Below are 19,593 nucleotides of genomic sequence, written 5' to 3'. Positions count from 1 at the left end.
AACCTTGGTCTTGTCTCTACTCCAGCATGCCACCACAACCAACTCAGCAGTACATGGAATAACAGCTCCACCTTGTCAGCAGAGCAGACTGAGGAGTTTCTTACTCCTTCCAATGAATTAACAGCCAAATTCTAAAATTCTTTATGTGGCATTTATTCTCTTAAGAGCCTTCAGATATGAAGCTCTTCTTATTGGAGTCCAAGACACTGAAATTCATATTTTCTGTAAATACTCCAGGAACAGGGAGAGCTCTGTGCTTCAGGAGGTTGAAACTGGCTTGCAGGGATGACCCCCCTGGGATGCTCAACCAACACACCCAGGGAAATAATGGAAGATGAGCGGGGAAACTTGCTAAAATGACCTTAAAAGTCACATCTTATCATCTTAGGAGAAAATTTCAAATGAGCAGGTTAAATTCTCATTAATGAGGCTAACCCTGCCAGAAAGGTCCTTTAGAGACAAGGGGCATCCAACAATAAGGGCCTTCCAGTTGGGATATTCCTCTATGCACCTCCAAACCCCACCACAGCAGTTAAGGGAACCTGAGGAGATGAACAACTCATCCATTCAGGCAAAATCAGCTGGAACAGTCTCTCATTTGGGCTGAAAATGCTGAATGAGAAAGTTCACTGCCCCTCTGATGCACCAGGCAGCAGAACAGTGCTGAAAAAGCCATTTAAAATCAACTGGCCTGGTCTTCTTGGACAGGACATGTCAAAATCAGGTTTAATGTTGTGACTAAAACTTTTCCTTTTCGAGCTGCACTGATCTAACCCCATTGGAGCTAAATCAGACAACACAACTTAAAGGGTTTGAGCATCAAATGGATCTCAAGGAGGAAAAGCAGCAAGTTTTAGGTAGAGGGGCAGAAGAACAGCAACAGCTCACCTTCTTGTCTCTGGTCCTTACTTCCCCATAGAAATCTAGGGCTTCTTGGGCCCTTAAAAACTTGCCTCGATGCAACAAATATGCACAAATCATTACACCAGTTCGTCCCTTTCCAGCTTTACAGTGGATTGCTGCCACATGATTGTCATCTTCACTTAGCCACTGGTCAAGATCTTCACAAAAAGGTTTGATGAGCTCCAGCTGTGGAGGGTTATGGTCTTCAAAAGGGTACTGTGCAACTGCAGGGAGAAGGAGGAGTTCATCAGAACCTCAAAAGGCAAAGCAAGCTCAGGTCACCTTTGTGACAAGCATGTAAAAATTAAGTTATCCACCACCCCATCTCACATATTGATATGTTTTTAATTCCAGTATTATTCAGGGTATCACAAGCACTGCAGACATTTCTCCATTAATCTGTAAGCAGGCATCCTGCTCCATGGAGCAACTATTTCACACCTCTATTGAGCTGAGCTGCACAATCTCTGGAACATGAATTTTCCAGAATTTAAGAGCGTGCTGGCACACAGAATAACCTTGTGAAAAGCCATTACTCCAGCAATAATTAAACTACCTGCTGAGAGAGAACAAGGCCAGACCTCAGTCACTGAGCAGACAACAGGAACTTTGCTGAAAAATTACTGAACATGGCTGGGTCTACATTGGGAACAAAGCCTCAGAATCTGCTCAAAGGCCTTGTGAAACAAAAACCTGCCATTTCCAGATTTCAAAAATGGTAAATGGGAGAGAAATCTCAGGTAAGGCACTGGCAATGCTTATGGGGTTTAGAGTCAAAGCACTGAACAATGCTGTCCCTTCTGATAATGGGTGTACTCACACACGCTTTTCCATCTAGGGATGAAAAGAATTTTAAGCGATGCAGGAAATTCAAGACAACTCAAGAGAGCTAAAACTAAGCACTAAGCAGAGAGAAGCACCCAAACTTCTCCCAGCTGAGGTCAGATGAGGGACAGTATCACCCTGAGCAGCAGAACTACACACAATGGTGTGGTTTCAGCAAAACAGCACTCGATGAAGTGCACCCCAAATCTCCACCCACAGCCTTGGGATCTTACAAACACAACTCTGGTTCACTTCAAAATTCTCAGCTAGAGACACCATTTCCTTTTCTGGGCTAAAAATGAATACATTTCATTTTTCTGGCAAGTGTCTGTACTGGTTTTGTAAGCACCACTCTGCAGTCACACATGCAAGGCTCCTTTTGATGAATCCCCAAGGACTCCAAGAGCACAAGTGAGGGATGAAGCCATGGAACTGCTGAAGGACAAGTTCACAGCCTTTTGGAGGGATCTCCAACTTCATTCACCCACAGGACAGACTGCCCCCTTCATCTCCCAGAACAAATGGGGAGGCTGATAAAGTGAATAATCTTTGCTGAAGAGGCAACACATGTTCACAAACATGAACACATGAACTCTTCCACGTGGAAGATCCAAAGGCTTCCCAAATGATCCTTAAAAGTTTTATGTGAACCTAAAGATGGAATTTATTTAGAAATCTCTAAGCAAAGAAGCTGCAAAAATGCTGCGAATTTGTCTGTACAGCTTTGAGTTTACCACAACCACAGCCAGCAAGATTTCCATGAAAAGGGGAGTGAAGGAGTCCTGAAAGAACAGCCTGAAAACTCCCAAGTAGTCACAGGATGCAAAAGATGCTCTCAAAGATTTGGAATCAAAGACAAAACTTGTGGTACTTTCTTCAAAGCTGGAGTGAGAAGATGAAATGGGTGCCCTGGGATGGTATGCAGGGATTAAGAGGAAAGAAACATTAAGCTGCACAGTCTTGAGCAGGGCCTTGAGAAGGTGCAGCTCCTCCATGGATTTTGATTCCTTACAATGGAGAATAATCCTGCTTGCTCTCTCTCCTAGCCCTGACACATTGCAGGAAGAATCCCATAGCACAGAGAAGAGTTTAAAAAAAGAAAATCTGTGGCAAAGCAGAAGGCAATTCCAGCATGGAAGGATTTCAGAAACTGGAAAAACCATGGACACAAAGCTACTTCCCAAAGAAGATGAAGAGCTTTCAGTGTTTGGGGTTTAATGTGATGCAAGATCATCCTGGGTGAATAATGAACTATTCTGGTGTTTCACGCTCAGTACAATCAGAAGTTCCCTCTGCAGTCAGTTCACTTCAGGAGATTTTCAAGTACAACTTTTGTTCCTCTGCTTAGGGAAGTCCTGAGTCACCAATTTGGTTATCTGAGGTTAACTAATTCGGGGATGAAAATGAAAAAACTCAGCATGTCTTGTGCAGAGGAGCTGTGAAAGGTGCTGTCACAAACAGCGTTCGGGGCTGGGATTGACAGCGAAGGGAGCTGAGCACCCCCGTCTCAGAAAGCAGAAACTCAAGCAAACATATGTTGTGGCCATATTAGAACATGTCCTCTTCTCTTCTTCCCCAAAGCACTGCTCAAGCAAATCCTAAAATACTTTTTCCTTGCTGGTGAGTATGGAGTGAGGTTTCAGGGCACTGTCATTCAACATCCTGAGAGCAAATCAGAAGCGCTGACGCCTTCAGCAAGACAATTTCAGCCCTTCTATATTTAGACATTAAAGCAGCCAATTACATTTTGGTCACGTTCTAAACCCTCTTCCATAACTAGATGGATGGTTTAAAATAATAATAATGCAACATAGAATTTGAGCCATTGCTATGATGCAGAAGAAGCCCAAAATTTGTTCATCTCCTACGATTCCGTAGGCACATGGACTCCTCATCTACAGCACAGGAATACAACTTCTGAGCAAGAAATGCTCCTCTGCCCAAAGAACAAAGGTAAATCTGCATTTAGTTATTACCTGGAGAGGTAATTCTGACACAACAGCTACATCAGTATCCACTCACAAGGTCAAAATGCACCCTGAAAGACTCCCCACTGCTTTGAGCAGCTCTGCAGAGAGATGAGACCCAGCTCATCTCTAAGAGACATCACATGGGAATTAATTTTTTTATCTTCCCAAAGTTGCTTTATACACATAGTGATAAAGGTTTAAATGTTCTCCATTTCCATCCTTCATAAAAACCAGACTCCTCTGAGCCTCACATGTAAATTGTACAAGGAATCTGTACTTCACTGAACTGATACTTCTGTGTAACCCATTCTGCAGAAATTTTTTGCAACTGTGGACTTTTCATTAGATCTCGATCTTTAACTGTCAGGAACACACTTTTCTGAAAGCACCAAGAATATAGCAAGTTTTTCCAATGACTCAAAGCAATCTGACATCATTCCTTGTGCCCAAATCTCCTACATGACTATTCATCAGCTCCTCCTTTAGGCCTTCATTCACTGAGGTTTAAAGAGAACACACATCAGGCAGTAAAAACCTACCTCTGCAGTTAAATTTGGCGGTGTCATAATGTCTTTCAGCACATCTGAAAAAGAAAAATAGACAAGAGTTCAAGAGAAGTCTCTGAGGCACTCCCAGCATCTGTCACACCCTGGAAAATCATGCATGCCCATCACCTTTATGATTTAAAACTAGAGGTTACACACGGGGGGAAAAAACTGTTTTGCAGCAGACTGCTCCTGGAAAATCATGCATGCCCATCACCTTTATGATTTAAAACTAGAGGTTATGCACAGGGGAAAAAAAACTGTTTTGCAGCAGACTGCCCACTAAAAAGTGAATTATTTTACTGAAAGGCAAACACTTACCCTCTGGTAATTGTAGTCCATGGCTATGTTTTAGTGAGTGTGACTAAATTTATGCAAGTATGAGTTGAGTCTGCACCCTCTAACCCTGAGCATGAGCAGCTCCAGCCCTGGAGCACCTGGAGAGCAGACAGCTGGGACCTTCATGAGGGATGCTGAACCCAGGACACAGCTCAGGGTGCCTCAGCAGCACTGTGGGTGCTCAGAGCAATGGGGATCACAAGGACATCCACCACAAACCCCACTAATAGTATCACAGATCACTTGTAGCAAGCAGAGATTGTGGCACTGCTCTGCCACTTGGCATTGATTCCTGAATATAAGTGACCCCCAAAGGCCAGGCAGCCATGTTCCCCCTCAGACCTGGACATTGAGTAGAACACCAGGAAGGATTAAAAAATAGTAAGTGACCCCCAAAGGCCAGGCAGCCATGTTCCCCCTCAGACCTGGAAATGACACATTGAGTAGAACACCAGGAGGGATTAAAAAACAGTTTTGTTGACACCAAGGATACACAAGCAATGGTTGAACACAATCCTGGCTCAGCTGCACTAAGTTGTGGGTATTTGTAGCCCATTTCTGAAGGCTCTGGAGCTGCAGCAGTCTCTCCCCACTTACAGAGACCTCTCCAATTAGACAAAAATACAGCAAATTACACTGGATGTGCCTTGCCCAGGGGTAAAGAGCAGTGATGAGACACAAACCACCCCTCAGCTGGGCTCTAAACCACCCTAAGGAACAACCAGATCAGATCTTGGGCTAAGGGAAAAGAAGGCAAGAATGGATACCCTCCAGAATTTTTCCTGGAGCTGCTCCCTGCAGGGAAGGTGATGTGAGTAGAGTGCAGTTCAGAAAGGAAAACTGAGAACAATCCTGCCTCAAATCCTGCCAAGACCAGCTTGTTTGGGGACCTGAGCAGCCTGACCTAGAGAATGGCAGCCCTGCCCACAGCAGGGGGTGGAACAAGATGGTGTTTAAGGTCCTTCCAACCCAAACCATTCTGGGGTTCTATCAAAGAGGACACCAGGCTGAAACACAACTGCTGCAGTCATTGCAGCAGACAAATCACACCTAGAGCTTCAGTTCTGATTACAGCCTGTGCTCTTCACAGGATTCCAATTCCCACACCAGTTTCAGGAGGGCTATGAACTCATCCCTGCTTCCCAGGTATAACTGCAGCCTCTGGAGCCATATGGAGCTTAGCTGATCCTTTCAGACACACAAACCTTTGGGCTGCTCCTTGTGTGACTGTAACTGGAGCCTCCCAGTGCTGCCCTGAGTTCTGCCCATGACACAGCCACAGGCAGCTCTGCTGGGGCTGCACATGCTCTCAGGGCTTCCCTTTCCCTGAATTCCAGAGCCTTCTCAGCTCTACCCTCTGCTAGGGAAAAGCCTGGCAGCTCTCACAGCTCCCATCACATTGCTGACACTTCCTCTGGGTCAGAAGTGACCAGGTTAAGCTGGCAGAGGGGACTCCCAAAAATATTATCTGCACTGGAGCCTTTGAGAAGAAAGGCTGGATGCAGGATATCCATCCAAGGGGGATGGAGCAGCCAGCAGCACAGGAATTTGGGAAGCAAAGCAGTTACCACAAAGCATCTTATCCAGGAAAGTTTCCTGCTTCCTTCTAAAGAAACACCCAGCTCAAATGGGCAGCAAGAGATGAAAGTCTTCAAAACATTTAAAAAATCCACACATGGGCAGAAAAACCATCAAATTTGGAACTTTGAGAGAGTATCAGTGAGTAGAATACCATGAGGGATTAAAAAATAGTTTTGTTGATACCAAGGATACACAAGCAATGGTTGAACACAAGCAGTGCAGAGCTCCTGGCAAAGCTGCACTACATTTGTGGGTATTGCAGCAGAAATGCCACCAACACACACTCTGGGGACACTGGTGGGGCTCAATGCTTCAAGTGCATTTGGGGTGGGGTTTTAAACACTGTTATAACTCAAGCAGCATCAGATCACCAGATGAAACTTGAATGTTTTTTGGAATTTTTGGGGTTAAGGAGTTGTTTGGCTGTTCTTAGGATCCTCCTTAGGGATTAAAGTGAGTTTAAAGCAACCCAGAAGCAAAGTGCTGCCAGGCAGGCACCCTCCTGATCAGCCATGGTGCCACTGCTGACAGGACCTGGGGTTCCTCTGCCAGAGCACAGCTCCAGGGACACAGCAAGCACAGAAAATCCCCATTTTCACACTCCTTCCTTTAACCACCTGCCTGCAGGACAGCTCAAGGAAACCCACTGGAAAGATGGAGATGATTACGATTACACCAGGGCAGGTGACAATCTGTCAGCATGGCAAGTTAGGAGATCCAAGTGGAAGAACAGATTTAAAGAGATTTAAAACAGATTTAAGGAGAATACTGAAGAAACAGCAAAGGCAAACAAGAGAGAAGCAACAAAGAAGGAAAATTAAACTGCTCAAACTGCTGGAAAGTTAAAAGCCAAGATGTGAGGATGGGGCATAAGTGACATAGTTTCAGAAAAATCTCTAAATCCTTTTAGATAAAACTGCTCAATACACACATTATTATCAACTTCATGGAACAGCTACCTTAAGGGAACTCAAATCCCATGACAGATTTTGAAATAATTCTGACTATAATAATGTACTCCTCTGAACTCCCACCTCCTCCTTTGAAACACAGACAATAGATCATTATTTACAAAGGATCAGCTTAATCTGAAGAAATGGAGTTCTCTGGAATACCTGATGGATGCAACTCCTTCCCATCTCCTGACCAAACCTTGCCACAATTCACCTGAATGGCATTTCACATGTATAAATTTTGCCTGCATAAGCATTAAGATCTCTTCAGACAGTTTTATCCTCTGAAACTTTTCATCTGAGGACGAATAAAGTAATTCTAGCAAGATTCATTTGTGATTGTTTTGTAGTTAACAACAAGGAAATCGATTTTTATATAAGGAACCTAAAGACAAAACCTTTGGCACACCTGGGCAAGTTTTTTCCACAGCTGAAAACACACACAGCAGCAACAGAAATATCAAATGCATTTGTCTCATCACTGCTCTTCTCACTTACAAACTTTAAAAAGCTGTTCCTGTGCAGGGCTGGGGGACTGAGCTGTGCTTTTTTACAGTAAAATAAGGCAGCTGGCAGACAGCAAAGTGCAAACTTAGCAAGGAGCTCCTCCGGCAGGTGGTACTTGAAAAGATGCTCATCATCCTAAAATCCTCCTTTCTGACAAAAAACCTTTCTGGTTGCTACCTGGCACGCCTGGAGCCACACTGGAACAAGGGGCTGAGTACCAGGCCCTGCCAGGGACACCAAAGCCACCCTCCCCAGCAGGGGACAGCTGCACTGGCCCAAGGCAGCAGCAGCAGAGTGGCTTTAGCTGCCCTTGCTCTGCTGCTCAAAACAAGCAGGGGCTGCCAGGGTGCTTGGGGGGGAAGTGATGAACCAGGGGAGTTGGAGTTGAAATGATCCAGATCTGCTGAGCTCCAGAAGATTCCAAAGGCAGAGAGCCAGGAGTTACCTCCTGTACCTGCACCTCCATGCCAAGGAGCCTTCAGCTCTTCTGGGAAGCACTGGCCTTTCCACACAGAAATTTTATCCAGCTATTAAAAGGATGACACTGATTTTCCTAAGCTGGAAAATCTAATTTTGCTACTGAACTCTATGAAAGGTGACCAGTGTCTCTTCTTTTTATGTATCTTTTTCTGCACCACAACAACTTCAGTGAGCACTGGGAGATTCCTCAGCTTCTACTGTCACTTCTCTCCAACATCAGACAAAACTGATGCACAATCCTTTAGCTAACCTACAGGCAGATTTAAATCCTTATTTTTAAATATTTGCTTCAATGACTGACAGATTACAATGTTATGCATTTCAGTACTACAGTAATTTTCCTATTAACTGTAGATATTTTAAAAAATATTCATTAAAAAAATAAAGCTGTAACAGTTCAGAGAGTCAATCTTCAACTTGGATTTTTAGGAAAAAAATAAGGGGTAGGAAAACCACGACTCTTCGACATCACTAAGACATTTACACAAATGAAATTAGTCTAAGCTAATGAATAAATTAGATGAAGGAATAGCAACAAAAACCCCCAAAAAATAAAACCAAAACCAGAAAGCTCCTGTAACAGTACCAGCTTTCTGCAGAACTACATTTTCAGAGAAGTCAAACCACCACCAATTGCTCCAACAGCTTTTTTAAAGTAATAAACAGGGACACACAAGAAGAGGGAGGAAGCAAACAGAGCCTTGGTACCAATGCAGTTTGATTTTTAAAAAAATAGAGAAAAATCCAGGAAAATATTCATTTGGCAACTGGACATTAATACAAGAACAGAAAGCCTGCTGTGAATTACTTTTCACTTTTTAATCACATGGCCCAAGCTCCAGATGGGCTGGGTGCCAAGTCATTTAAAAGCGTTCAAGTAACATGAATACACACCAGCATTTCATTTAACCTCACTCAGCTCCACTAAATGAAGTACCAGTGCTCTCAATCAGGCTTAATTGTTTTAAGAAATGTGCAAAACATCTCCAGCTCTGCTTCAGGACAGCAACAAGCCACTTGCACTCCCCAGCTATTTTTAGAAGTCATTATTTTGGAGAATGTATCTTTAAGAGCATACTTACAGATTGTATATCTTGTAATGGTTTTTATGCTTTGAATCCAAAAACCTTGAAGAGAAAAAAAAAATTATGCATGAATATACATGGAATAGTATTGACCTTAATTTGCAGCATCCTTAAAGCAGCACCCAGCATGTGCAGTTCTGCATTCCCAAGCCCAGAAATCAAGAAGGCAAAGTGCTGGAAACCTCATTCCACCAAATAATCCAACAGCATTGATAACACCACTAATGCAACTAAGGGAAGCAAGGTCTGACCTGAAACTGAAATATTTACTGATTTTCTGATTCCTAAACCACCTGCAGGTCACTGTAAGAAGCTGAGGAAGGCTTGGTTATTTTCAAACAGAAAGCATTGATCACACCAGGTACCTGGAAACACTTCCTATTTAATCACCTATGCCAAACATTTTGCCACAAGGAAGACAAGCAGGTAAAGTAACTCTTGTGTTCCAGTTCCAGCCAGAATCATTCACTTCAAGCCCAGATTTTTTATTATTTGCCACTGAAGTCTGTCCCAGTGATATTGTGGGTTTTGGAAGGAGGACCACTCCACTTTTTCACACTCATTTCATTTCCATGCTCACTTTGGAGCACAAACTTCCCCTACAAGCCCCAGCGAGCCAAACTGCAAGCATGATTCATCAGAACTGCTGTGATTATATATGATGTGTCACCTGGCAATGTGCAAGAAGAAATAACATGCAAATGTTTACACTTAACATCATCAACAGTGTGTATCTGCACATCAGCCAGAAGGAATTTAATTAGCCATGACAGAACATGCTGTTCAAATTGAAAAGAAACACTAGCTGCTAAAATCCTGGAAAGCTCAAGCAAAAACAAGCTCTGGTTATCAGTCATAATATTCCAGAAGAACCTAGAACAGCGCTGTGGTTAAAGGCCTGCACTAAAATGGGAACAGATGTGAGTGTGAAACTCCAAGTGCAGCAGGAAAAAGAATCCATGAGTGCCACTGGTGCCCCTGTTGGCAGCCTTGGAGAGCCTCAGGAAGATGGTGGATAAGGAGATTTGTTTCAGGAGATGTTCCTGTTTGTTAACACACCAGAGAGTGAGGAGAGCTGGCTCTGCTTTTCCAGGAATGTCCCCACAGTGGAGTATAAGCTTCCAGGCAAGGATGTTTTTAAAGACAAAATTCCATCCAAAACCTCTCCCAGTGTCAGTCACAGAAGACAGCCAGCAGTGCAGGTTGTACCTCTCATGCAGCATCAGCCTGGAATTTGTGAGGGCACCAGCTACTCAGAAAAAGCCCACTGCTGGATCCTGGCTCAACACCAACTGCTCAGGAGCTCGAGCACCTTGGATTTCTGCATAAAAAGCACTTGGAAAAAAACTCTCCAATAAAAAGATGACTGGAGCAGATGAGGACTGCAACATGCTGAATGCTGCATGATCACATTTTATTCTTGTTTAAAAAAAGAAGGCAACAAACGTAATAATACTTGAGCATCCAGTTCCCTGCAGCCACTTAATTTACATCTCTGCTTATCTTAATTTGGTTGATGATGCTTTTGGGTGATCACTGCTCCTTTTGATCAGTGTTTATGGACAGCTTAATAATTATATAGGCATTCCAGTACTAAAATCTAATTTACACATATCTACCTACTCAACCACTAAAATGTATTTTCCTTCATCCAGAAGCTATGAAATCAAGGCCGTGAATGGATAGAGGGCCTTCAAAGACTCCTGCCTATCAATATTTATTTACATTATTCTCATGTTAGATTAGATATTAGAAAGAAATCCTTGGCTGGGAGGGTGGGCAGGCCCTGGCACAGGGTGCCCAGAGCAGCTGTGGCTGCCCCTGGATCCCTGGCAGTGCCCAAGGCCAGGCTGGACAGGGCTGGGAGCAGCCTGGGACAGTGGAAGGTGTCCCTGCCATGGCAGGGGTGGCACTGGATGGGCTTTAAGGTCCTTCCCAAGCTACAAACTCCACATTTCCAGCCAGCTTTCTTTCCCAGCAGTCAGAGGCACCTTTTCATGAAGCAGATGAAATATCCAGTCCCTGAATTTTCACCTTTGAAAATTGTGGGACAGGGGCACAGGCTGGACTTTGGATAAAGCACAGAATGGTTTAGGTTGGAAGGTATTTAAAGCTCATCTCCTTCCAGCCCTGCCATGGCAGGGACACCTCACACTGTTCCAGGCTGCTCCCAGCCCTGTCCAGCCTGGCCTTGGGCACTGCCAGGGATCCAGGGGCAGCCACAGCTGCTCTGGGCACCCTGTGCCAGGGCCTGCCCACCCTGCCAGCCAAGAATTTCTTCCCAGTATCTAATCTAACATGGGAATAATGCCCCAGCTCACCAGGGCAGCAGAGAATGCAGGCACTGCACCTCCCCCAGGCAGCTCAGCTCCAGGCTCTGACACTCTCAGTGCTATTTGTGGATGGTGATTTTCGTCATGACAGTGGAACATGCAAAACCAAGCCCCTGGAGCCCAGCTGAGTGCAGCTGTGCAGGGAGCCACTGCCTCCAGAGCACTGTCAGGTGAGGCTGAGGAGTCCTCCAGGGTGGGAATGGAGGAGCTCAGTTCACTTCTGTCCCAACCTGGCTGCAATCCCCATGGAAACTCCTGCAGCTCTAGTTCTGCCTGCCAAGGACTCTAGAATCATGGAATGTCAGAACAGTTTGGGTGGGAAAAGACCTTAAAGTCCATGCAGTGCCACCCCTGCCTGGCTCCAGCCCCATCAGCAACTCAGTGGCCTCCTCTGGACTTGCTCCAAGAGTTTCACACCCTTCTTATGCTGGAAGCAGCAGGTGGGGTCTCAGCTGAGCACAGGGGCAGAATCCCCCTCCCCTGCTGCCCACGCTGGGGCTCAGCCCAGGGCACGGGGGGGTTCTGGCTCCCAGCTCTCACCCCCAGCACCTTCTCCAGGGCTGCTCATCCCCTGGATTGATCCTGGGAGTTGCCCTGCTCCAGGTGCAGCACCAGCATTCCACTGAGGTTGGTGCAGGCTCAGCCCTCCAGCCTGTCCAGGTGCCTCTGGATCCATCCCTTCCCTCCAGCCACAGCTCAGTGTCACCACTGGACCTGCTGAGGGTGCCTCAATCCCCTGTCAGTGTCACCCACAGAGCTGCTGAGCAGCAGCAGCCCCTCAGAGACCCCAGCTGTCCCTGGTCTCCACAGGGACCACAAGCTGCTGCCCACACCACTTTGCCTGCAGCCATCCAGCCAGCCCTTTATCCACTGAGTGCTCCATCCCTCAAACCCGTGTCTCTCCAGTTCAGACACAAGGATGCTGTGTGGGAACACTTGGCACAACTAGGAGACACTCCCTGTGGCACCTCCCAGCTGGGAGAAGAACCTCCTTGCCCAGACACACCCAACACCTTCCCTGAAAACCTTCCTGCAGGATCCCTCAGCCCAAAGGCCGAGTCTCACATGGAGCTACTGAGCTCAGGACTTCAAATGATCCCTCTCTCTCTCAAGTGATCTCTCTTCTTTCAAATGATCCCTCTCTCTCTCAAGTGATCTCTCTTCTTTCAAATGATCCCTCTCTCAAGTGATCTCTCTTCTTTCAAATGATCTCTCTCTCTCTCAAAGCACCCTTTTCAAAAAAATTACAACTTTGAACCCTAAAACCACAGACTTTTTAGGCAGCTTCTACCAAGTGTTTGGTTTTTAACACAACTTCTCACACTCTAAGTGAATTACAACAGTGTTCCTACAACACTCCCCACCTCTTCCTCAATTGTAGCCAACAGTTCAGAGTGATGACTTTATCTGAAGTTAAAAATGACAACCTATAGGTGTTTTTTACCAGCAGTAACAGATTTTAGGTCATCTTTCTCCTAGTCCATAATTATTCAACACAACCAAATGTAAAACCCTTTATTTGAAGTAATTTACTTTTACATTTACTATTTGAAACACGTTTCAAATTTACTATTTGAAACAAATGTTTACTATATTTACTATTTGAAATCAGAATTTACTAATCAAGCACTTCATTTATTGACTGAAGAAAGGATAAGGGCAAACTTATCCTGAAATACCATCAGTTACCTGAGGAAACTCTTGACACTGAAGAGAGCCATTGGACTGATGTCTTTCTATAAGTAAATAACATCTTTTTACTCCAACACATGTTACTGCAGCCAAATTTTCCCATTAAAAAAGCAGGTTATATGCATTTGAGATCAACCCAGAACAGCAGCCTGCCCATTTTTTGTTGTTTCCAACACTTTTCAGGATACCTATTAAGGCAATATCTACAAGATGCAAAAAACCCCTCAGCTTTTCTACAAGTCAGAACACACAACCTTTCCTCAGCAGGACACAAATGAGTGTAGAAAAGATTAATCAAAGTTTTTTTAAGTTAAGGAAAAGAAATAGAAAGCCTTACCTTACTACATCATCGATGTTGTTCCGGTACACTCCTTCAAGCCTCTCCGCAGGAAAGCCCATAGCAATTATGTTGGGATAAATATCTGAATGTGCAAGTCATGGAAATAGTTATAAAGCATGTGAAATGTCTACAAAAGCATTAAATGGATATTAATCAAATGTGTAAGTGTACCCAAATCAGAGCAACAACTCAACAGACTGCATGCAATAGGTGGGAATGTGCAGATCTGAAAAGGATTATGTACCTTGCTTATGAAAAAACCCCAACAATCACCCACCTCTGAAAAAATATTCTCATTTCTTATTCTGAACTACCTGCAATTCACTTGCCAAAAGCAACCTAGGATAAAAGAAATTAAGAAAAATACCTCTTAGCCAAACAAATCAATGCTAAGGAAAAGGGCAAATAAGAAAATTTTAAGTTTACATTTAAAGAATTGCTAGAAAATTACTGGTATTTATTTTCCCCATGGTGAAATGATATATGGATTTTTTTTAACAGAGTTCTAGAAAAGAAAGTCCTCCCAAGTTTAAAGCATTATTAGAAATGATAATGTAGTGAAAAAGCTCAGCTGAAGAGTGAACCAGAAATGAAAGCAGCAGCTCAAAACAACCCATACCCTGCCACATTAACATACTCCTCCTCAAACTAATTTTAGCAGGAGCAAGAACAAAGCATGATATGTTTGAAGTTGGCCCTGCTTTAAAAAGGGGGGCTGGAGGAGGTGATTTCCAGAGGGCCCTCTCAACCTAAATTATCCTACCCTTTCAAGACTCGTTTTTATTTTCATGGTCAAAATATACCAAAGCTCCAAAGAATAATCACATCAGAATGGGAGATACTGCACTGGCTTCCAAGATACTGAAATTCCAGTTACTTGTGCACAAAGAAAAGCCTGAAGTAGGACACAAACTACTCTACTCCACCCTTGCAAAATTCCCACAAGTCCTCAAGAGCAGAGCAGCACAGACCAAGTTCTGCATTGACACCATTAACTGCAAGGCTTCAGAAAAACATCAGGAACTGAATACACGGAAATAATGTTTTGTACTCTTGGAAAAAAAAAAATTAGCATTTACTGTGTTGTAATCCAAATACTAATAGACATTGGTCTGCTTGGGCCATTCAACAGATCATTTGTACAGACAAAGAGAAAACTATGAAAAAGCTTTGGAGTAAGCCAAATAAATATTTGTGGCTGCTTTAAATACAGACACTGAAACAGGTTTGTGTCTGATTTCCAGTTTATTCTGTACTTGCCCAAAAACTTAAAAAAAACACAATTAGGAAAAAAAAAACCAACCAAACATTGAAGTGCTTAACTTATAGAGCTTGGGATAACCTCAAATCACAAACTTTGAATTTCCCTCTCATCTATTTTACTCAGCAAGCAGTTCACACCTCTTTAATTAACAAAAGGTGCAATATAATTAGCAATGTCTTCACTGTTTTATCAGTTGTTCCCTGCCGTAAGCAGAAGAAATTGGTTTTATACTATATTAACTGAATTACCTGGCTAACACACCCCATCACTCCCTCCTCCTTCCTAATTTCATCCTGATTCCTCCCAGTTCCAGCACTTCTCCTCTCTCCTTCAAAGCCCATCCTCGTGCATCCTGCTCTGAGCAGCAGAGCTACACAAACCATAAATTACCACAGCAAAATAATCCAGCATATCAGTCTGCCTTCTACATCACTTCTCGTGGAAGACAAACCCTCATGCTGGCAACAGGGGGAAAACAATTTCATTTTGACACATCAAAACAAAACTCAGTTTCAACTGCAGCATCACCCATGGGACAGATGCCCAAACTTCACTGAATTGTGAGTGACTTGCTCACACTTCTATTTGCAATCAGGAGCTTTCCTACATTTGTTCAGGCACTGCAGCCCGTGGTTGATGCTCAGATGCTTCTCCTCTCCCAGGGGCTGAGACAGGAGATACTTTCCAGGATTCCCAGCTGGTGCAAGATGGGAGAGAGGCAGACACACCCCCTGAGCCAAGGGAACAGAACATCTTAACAGCAGCGTTCCCAGCCTGCTCACACACTGCTCCAAACAGCAAAGCCTCCAAACACGCAGGCACAGGCAGATAAAAAATTCCAAAATAACCGGGGCGCTCCCAGGCTGCTGGAAGCTCCCAGCTCTGCCTGCTCCCCTCCCTGGCTCAAGGGCACAGCTCCCAGCCATTCCTGCTCCCAAACTGCTGCACAGCAGCCAGCAGGCTGGGAGAGCCCTCCAGGATCAGGAGTGCAGCCTTGGACTGACTGGTCAGCACTGGGGCAACCAGGAGGCACTGGGAGTGCTTTAGCTGATCCTGGCAGTGCCCCAGGCCAGGCTGGACAGGGCTTGGAGCAGCCTGGGACTGAGGAAGGTGTCCCTGCCCATGGCAGGGGGTGGCACTTTAAGATTCCTTAAACCATAAGCTTTAAGGTTCCTTAAACCATTCCATGATTCTGTGACCATTACAATTATTTTTACACTTTAAAAAAAGTCCCCAAAAGTGGGAACTGCAAAAGGTGTTCCCCAATATGCCAGTAAGGAAAGACAATGAAAAAATACTTCAAATAGGGTGTGTGTGTGTGGGGAAATATTAACGTATTTACTGAGGCCACCTTGACATGAGGAAGAAAACCTCCCTGGAGGATGACAGAGCACTGCCCAGGGAGGGTGCTGAGTTTCTCTCTCTCTGGAGACATTCCAAGCCCACCTGGAAGTGCTCCTGAGTCAGCTGCTCCAGGTGACCCTGCTGGAGAGGGAGCTGGACTGAATGATCTCCAGAGGTCCCTTCCAACCCCAATTATTCTGTGAGCCTGTGATGCTGATTCACTGAAATTGTTTTGTGTGATCTGAGGCTTTGCAACCCAAGAGCACAAAAACCCAACTCAACTGTTGCTCAAAATGAAATATCCAACGGTGAGCCTCATGGGGAGGAAGGGCTGTTTTTAGAAAAACACGATAATTTTTTTTAACCAGGCAAGCCAATGTCTCCCCCACCTAAATATAATCGTCCTGAAGCACCTCAGTGATTATCTCGAGGCATTAGACTGGAATGCAGCTCCCAGGCACTGCTGACTCACCCTGGTGTCTGCACAGGGCTGCTGCCAAAGGACTCGGCCCCAGCGCTGCCCTTCCAGGCACCAGGCTGCATCTGCTCCCAGGGCAAGCACGGGGCAGCAAGCACAAACCCATTCTTGCTGCTGAGCAAGAGAATTTTGGGGCTTTTCAATACATGCTGACACGAACACTCCTGACAGCACGGTGAAGAGATGCAGAACCATCAAATATCCCGAGCTGGAGGGGACCCACAGGGATCCTGCCCAACCCCGGCCCTGCACACACACCCCAACAATCCCACCCTGAGAGCACTGTCCAAGTGCTCCTGGAGCTCTGGCAGCCTTGATGTGCTGCTCTGAAACTCTTGTGGTGGTTCAAAACAACAAAAGAATGCCTTTGCTTTAGGGAGCACTAAGATGGAAGAACAGAATGGAAGTGATGGTGCTGCTGTTTGCACAGATGAATTAAATCTCTGAGCAGAAATTGAAGTTTCATCACTTAAATGGAAAAGTTGTCACAAAGCCAACTTCTTCCAGCCATGCTGTGAAAAGATACCCCAAGATCTGCAGCAAGGGGAGGGCATGGCTGTTCCTGCATCCCTCCCAGCCTGTTTTTATCCCCATTCCCCATGGGGAATGAAGCTCCTCTTCAGAGACAGGGACAGCCCCTGACCACTGCAAGGACCAGTTCAGGAGCAACCATCCACTGAGCATCACCTTCAGCAGGCTCTGCTCTCAGCAGCCACACACAACAGCTCCCAGACACCCCTTTTCACACCTCACTTCATTTAACATCGATTTCCAAAGCTGAAATTAAGATATTCACTACCAAAATGAGATTTCTTACACTGGAGCTTGGGAAGCTGGGCTTCCATTCAAAGGAAGAACTCTGAGTCATCATGAAATTGGTAACCATACTGCTAATTTTAGAAATCTGGGAGAACTGATCATTTAAAACGTGCAACAAGCTCATTATCAATTCCAAGCTTTTTTTTTTTTTTTAAGACAGGAAAACAAAAATGGAAAAGCCTCAGCCATTTGCTGAGGCTGTTCAACACATGCAAACACAAAGTCAACCAAAGTGGTGTAACTACCAAAATTTCATAGGATCATAGGATATGCTGAGTTGGAAGGAAGCCACAAGGATCCAAAAGGATTTGAAATGGACTTTTTAAAAAGCATAAAATAAATCCCACCACGTTTTGCCAAAGCAGCTTTTTCCTAAGATACTCATTCCCAAAAATGGCTTTAACAGTTTTTAAAGTACTCATTCCTTTCTCAGTATTGTAAACATGGAAGCTGGGATTTTAGTGCTATAATAAAAAAAAATTACCATGGACAGACCCATGATCACAGAACCATAAATATCCCACGCTGGAAGGGATTCACAGGGATCATGGATCCAGCTCCTGGCCCTGCCCAGACACCTCAACAACCCACCCTGGGCATCCCTGGAGCAGTGTCCAAACCCTCCTGGAGCTCTGGCAGCCTCAGGGCTGTGCCCATTCCCTGGGGAGCCTGGGCAGTGCCCAGCACCTCTGGGGAAGAACCTTTCCCTAAAATCCAACCCAAACCTGCCCTGGCCCAGCTCCAGCCATTCCCTGGGTGCTATCCCTGTCCCAGAGAGTAGAGATGGGAGCTCTGCCCCAGGTGAGCTCTGCCCTCAGTCTCCTGCAGTGAACAACCCCAGTGCCCCAGCTGCTCCTCCTGCAGCCCCTCCAGACCCTTCCCCACCCCTGTGTCCCTCCTTTGGGCACTCCCTGGCAGCTTTACACCTGCTCTGCACTCTGGTGCCCCGTGACACACAAGGCAGAACACCAGAACACCGTCCTCCACTCAAGTTCTTGTCACCAACTACACAGCTTCACTTCCAAAGGAGCCAAGACAACTCTGAGCTGTGCCCAAGGAACCTTAAAATCAACACCCAATTATCTGCTAAATCACCCAATGCCACAATGATGATCTGTCAATACAGAAACCAGACCATTGCAAATAATCCGTGTGCCACTGCAGAAATGCTGCTCACAGACTGAACAAAACACTCTCCTGAAAGCTGAAATCATTCCCACATTGCTGAAGATGACAGTCTTTCCAGTTGCTATGAGAAAAATCCTGGATCATTATGCAAATCAGCTGTTATAATCACTTTCAAAAATAGCTGTCTATATATTCACATTATGCCAAGACCAAATTAAAGAATATGCAGTATACACTTGCAATTTTTTACATACATAGAGATATAAAAGTAAATTACTCGTGTTGGTCCTGTAACTGATTTTGCTCACAAATTCAGACTTTTTCCTAATAATGGAAAGTGGCCAAAAAAGCATAGCAAAACATTTACCAATTCTTAATTCTTAAAGAGTCACAAGGAAGCTGCAAAAACCAACAGCTGCAGCTCTTCCTGCAATGATCAACATTGTCAGCTAGTAACTGTAACATCATAAGAATGTTTGAGAGATTTTATAAAATCCCATATTTCCAAGTATTTAACCCTAATCCTCACTCCACTCCTGGCTATAACAGGAAAACAGAGAGCAAATGACCTCATCTCCTATTTTATAGGCAGGCCAGAGCATTCAGTGCTTCAGAATTTACACACAGCTTTTTAAACCCAACACTGAGGCAGGTTTTACACCAAACACAAACGAAAAAGAACTTTAAAACTCACAGTGCTTTGCAATTTTACAAATATTTATTATTTACAAGGGCCTGAAACTAAAGGAAAAGGGGGAATGGCTTCCTACTGACAGACAGAAGGTTTATATTGGATATTGGGAAGAAATTCTTGGCTGGCAGGGTGGGCAGGCTCTGGCACAGGGTGCCCAGAGAAGCTGTGGCTGCCCCTGGATCCCTGGCATGTCCAAGGTCAGGATGGACAGGGCTTGGAGCCACCTGGCATCATGGAAAGTGGCCCAGCCCATGGCAGGGGGCGGGACTGGATGAGCTTTCAGGTTCCCTCCAGCCCAAACCATTTTGGGATT

At 44.8% G+C, this 19,593-nt stretch overlaps 1 protein-coding gene across 2 annotated transcripts in view; it reads right to left on the bottom strand.

The window, feature by feature from the left end:
- Window positions 1–19,593, bottom strand: part of PTEN (phosphatase and tensin homolog) — a 48,202-nt gene that overhangs the window by 18,832 nt on the left and 9,777 nt on the right. The window contains exons 2-5 of one of the 2 annotated variants that reach the window (XM_039703682.1): window positions 13,551–13,635; window positions 9,186–9,230; window positions 4,238–4,281; window positions 889–1,127 (exon numbers count right to left, since the gene is read on the bottom strand). In XM_039703682.1, coding sequence (XP_039559616.1) covers window positions 889–1,127; window positions 4,238–4,281; window positions 9,186–9,230; window positions 13,551–13,635 — 413 coding nt within the window. Of the gene's footprint in view, window positions 1–888; window positions 1,128–4,237; window positions 4,282–9,185; window positions 9,231–13,550; window positions 13,636–19,593 lie in introns of those variants that run through there. The other variant, XM_039703683.1, reaches the window with a different exon arrangement.

The sequence above is a fragment of the Passer montanus genome, unplaced genomic scaffold (assembly GCF_014805655.1).
Source record: "Passer montanus isolate IOZ18808 unplaced genomic scaffold, ASM1480565v1 scaffold167, whole genome shotgun sequence".
Classification (NCBI taxonomy): domain Eukaryota; kingdom Metazoa; phylum Chordata; class Aves; order Passeriformes; family Passeridae; genus Passer; species Passer montanus.
The sequence above is the reverse complement of the archived record's forward strand: the minus strand, read 5'-3'. Positions and strand labels throughout refer to the sequence as shown.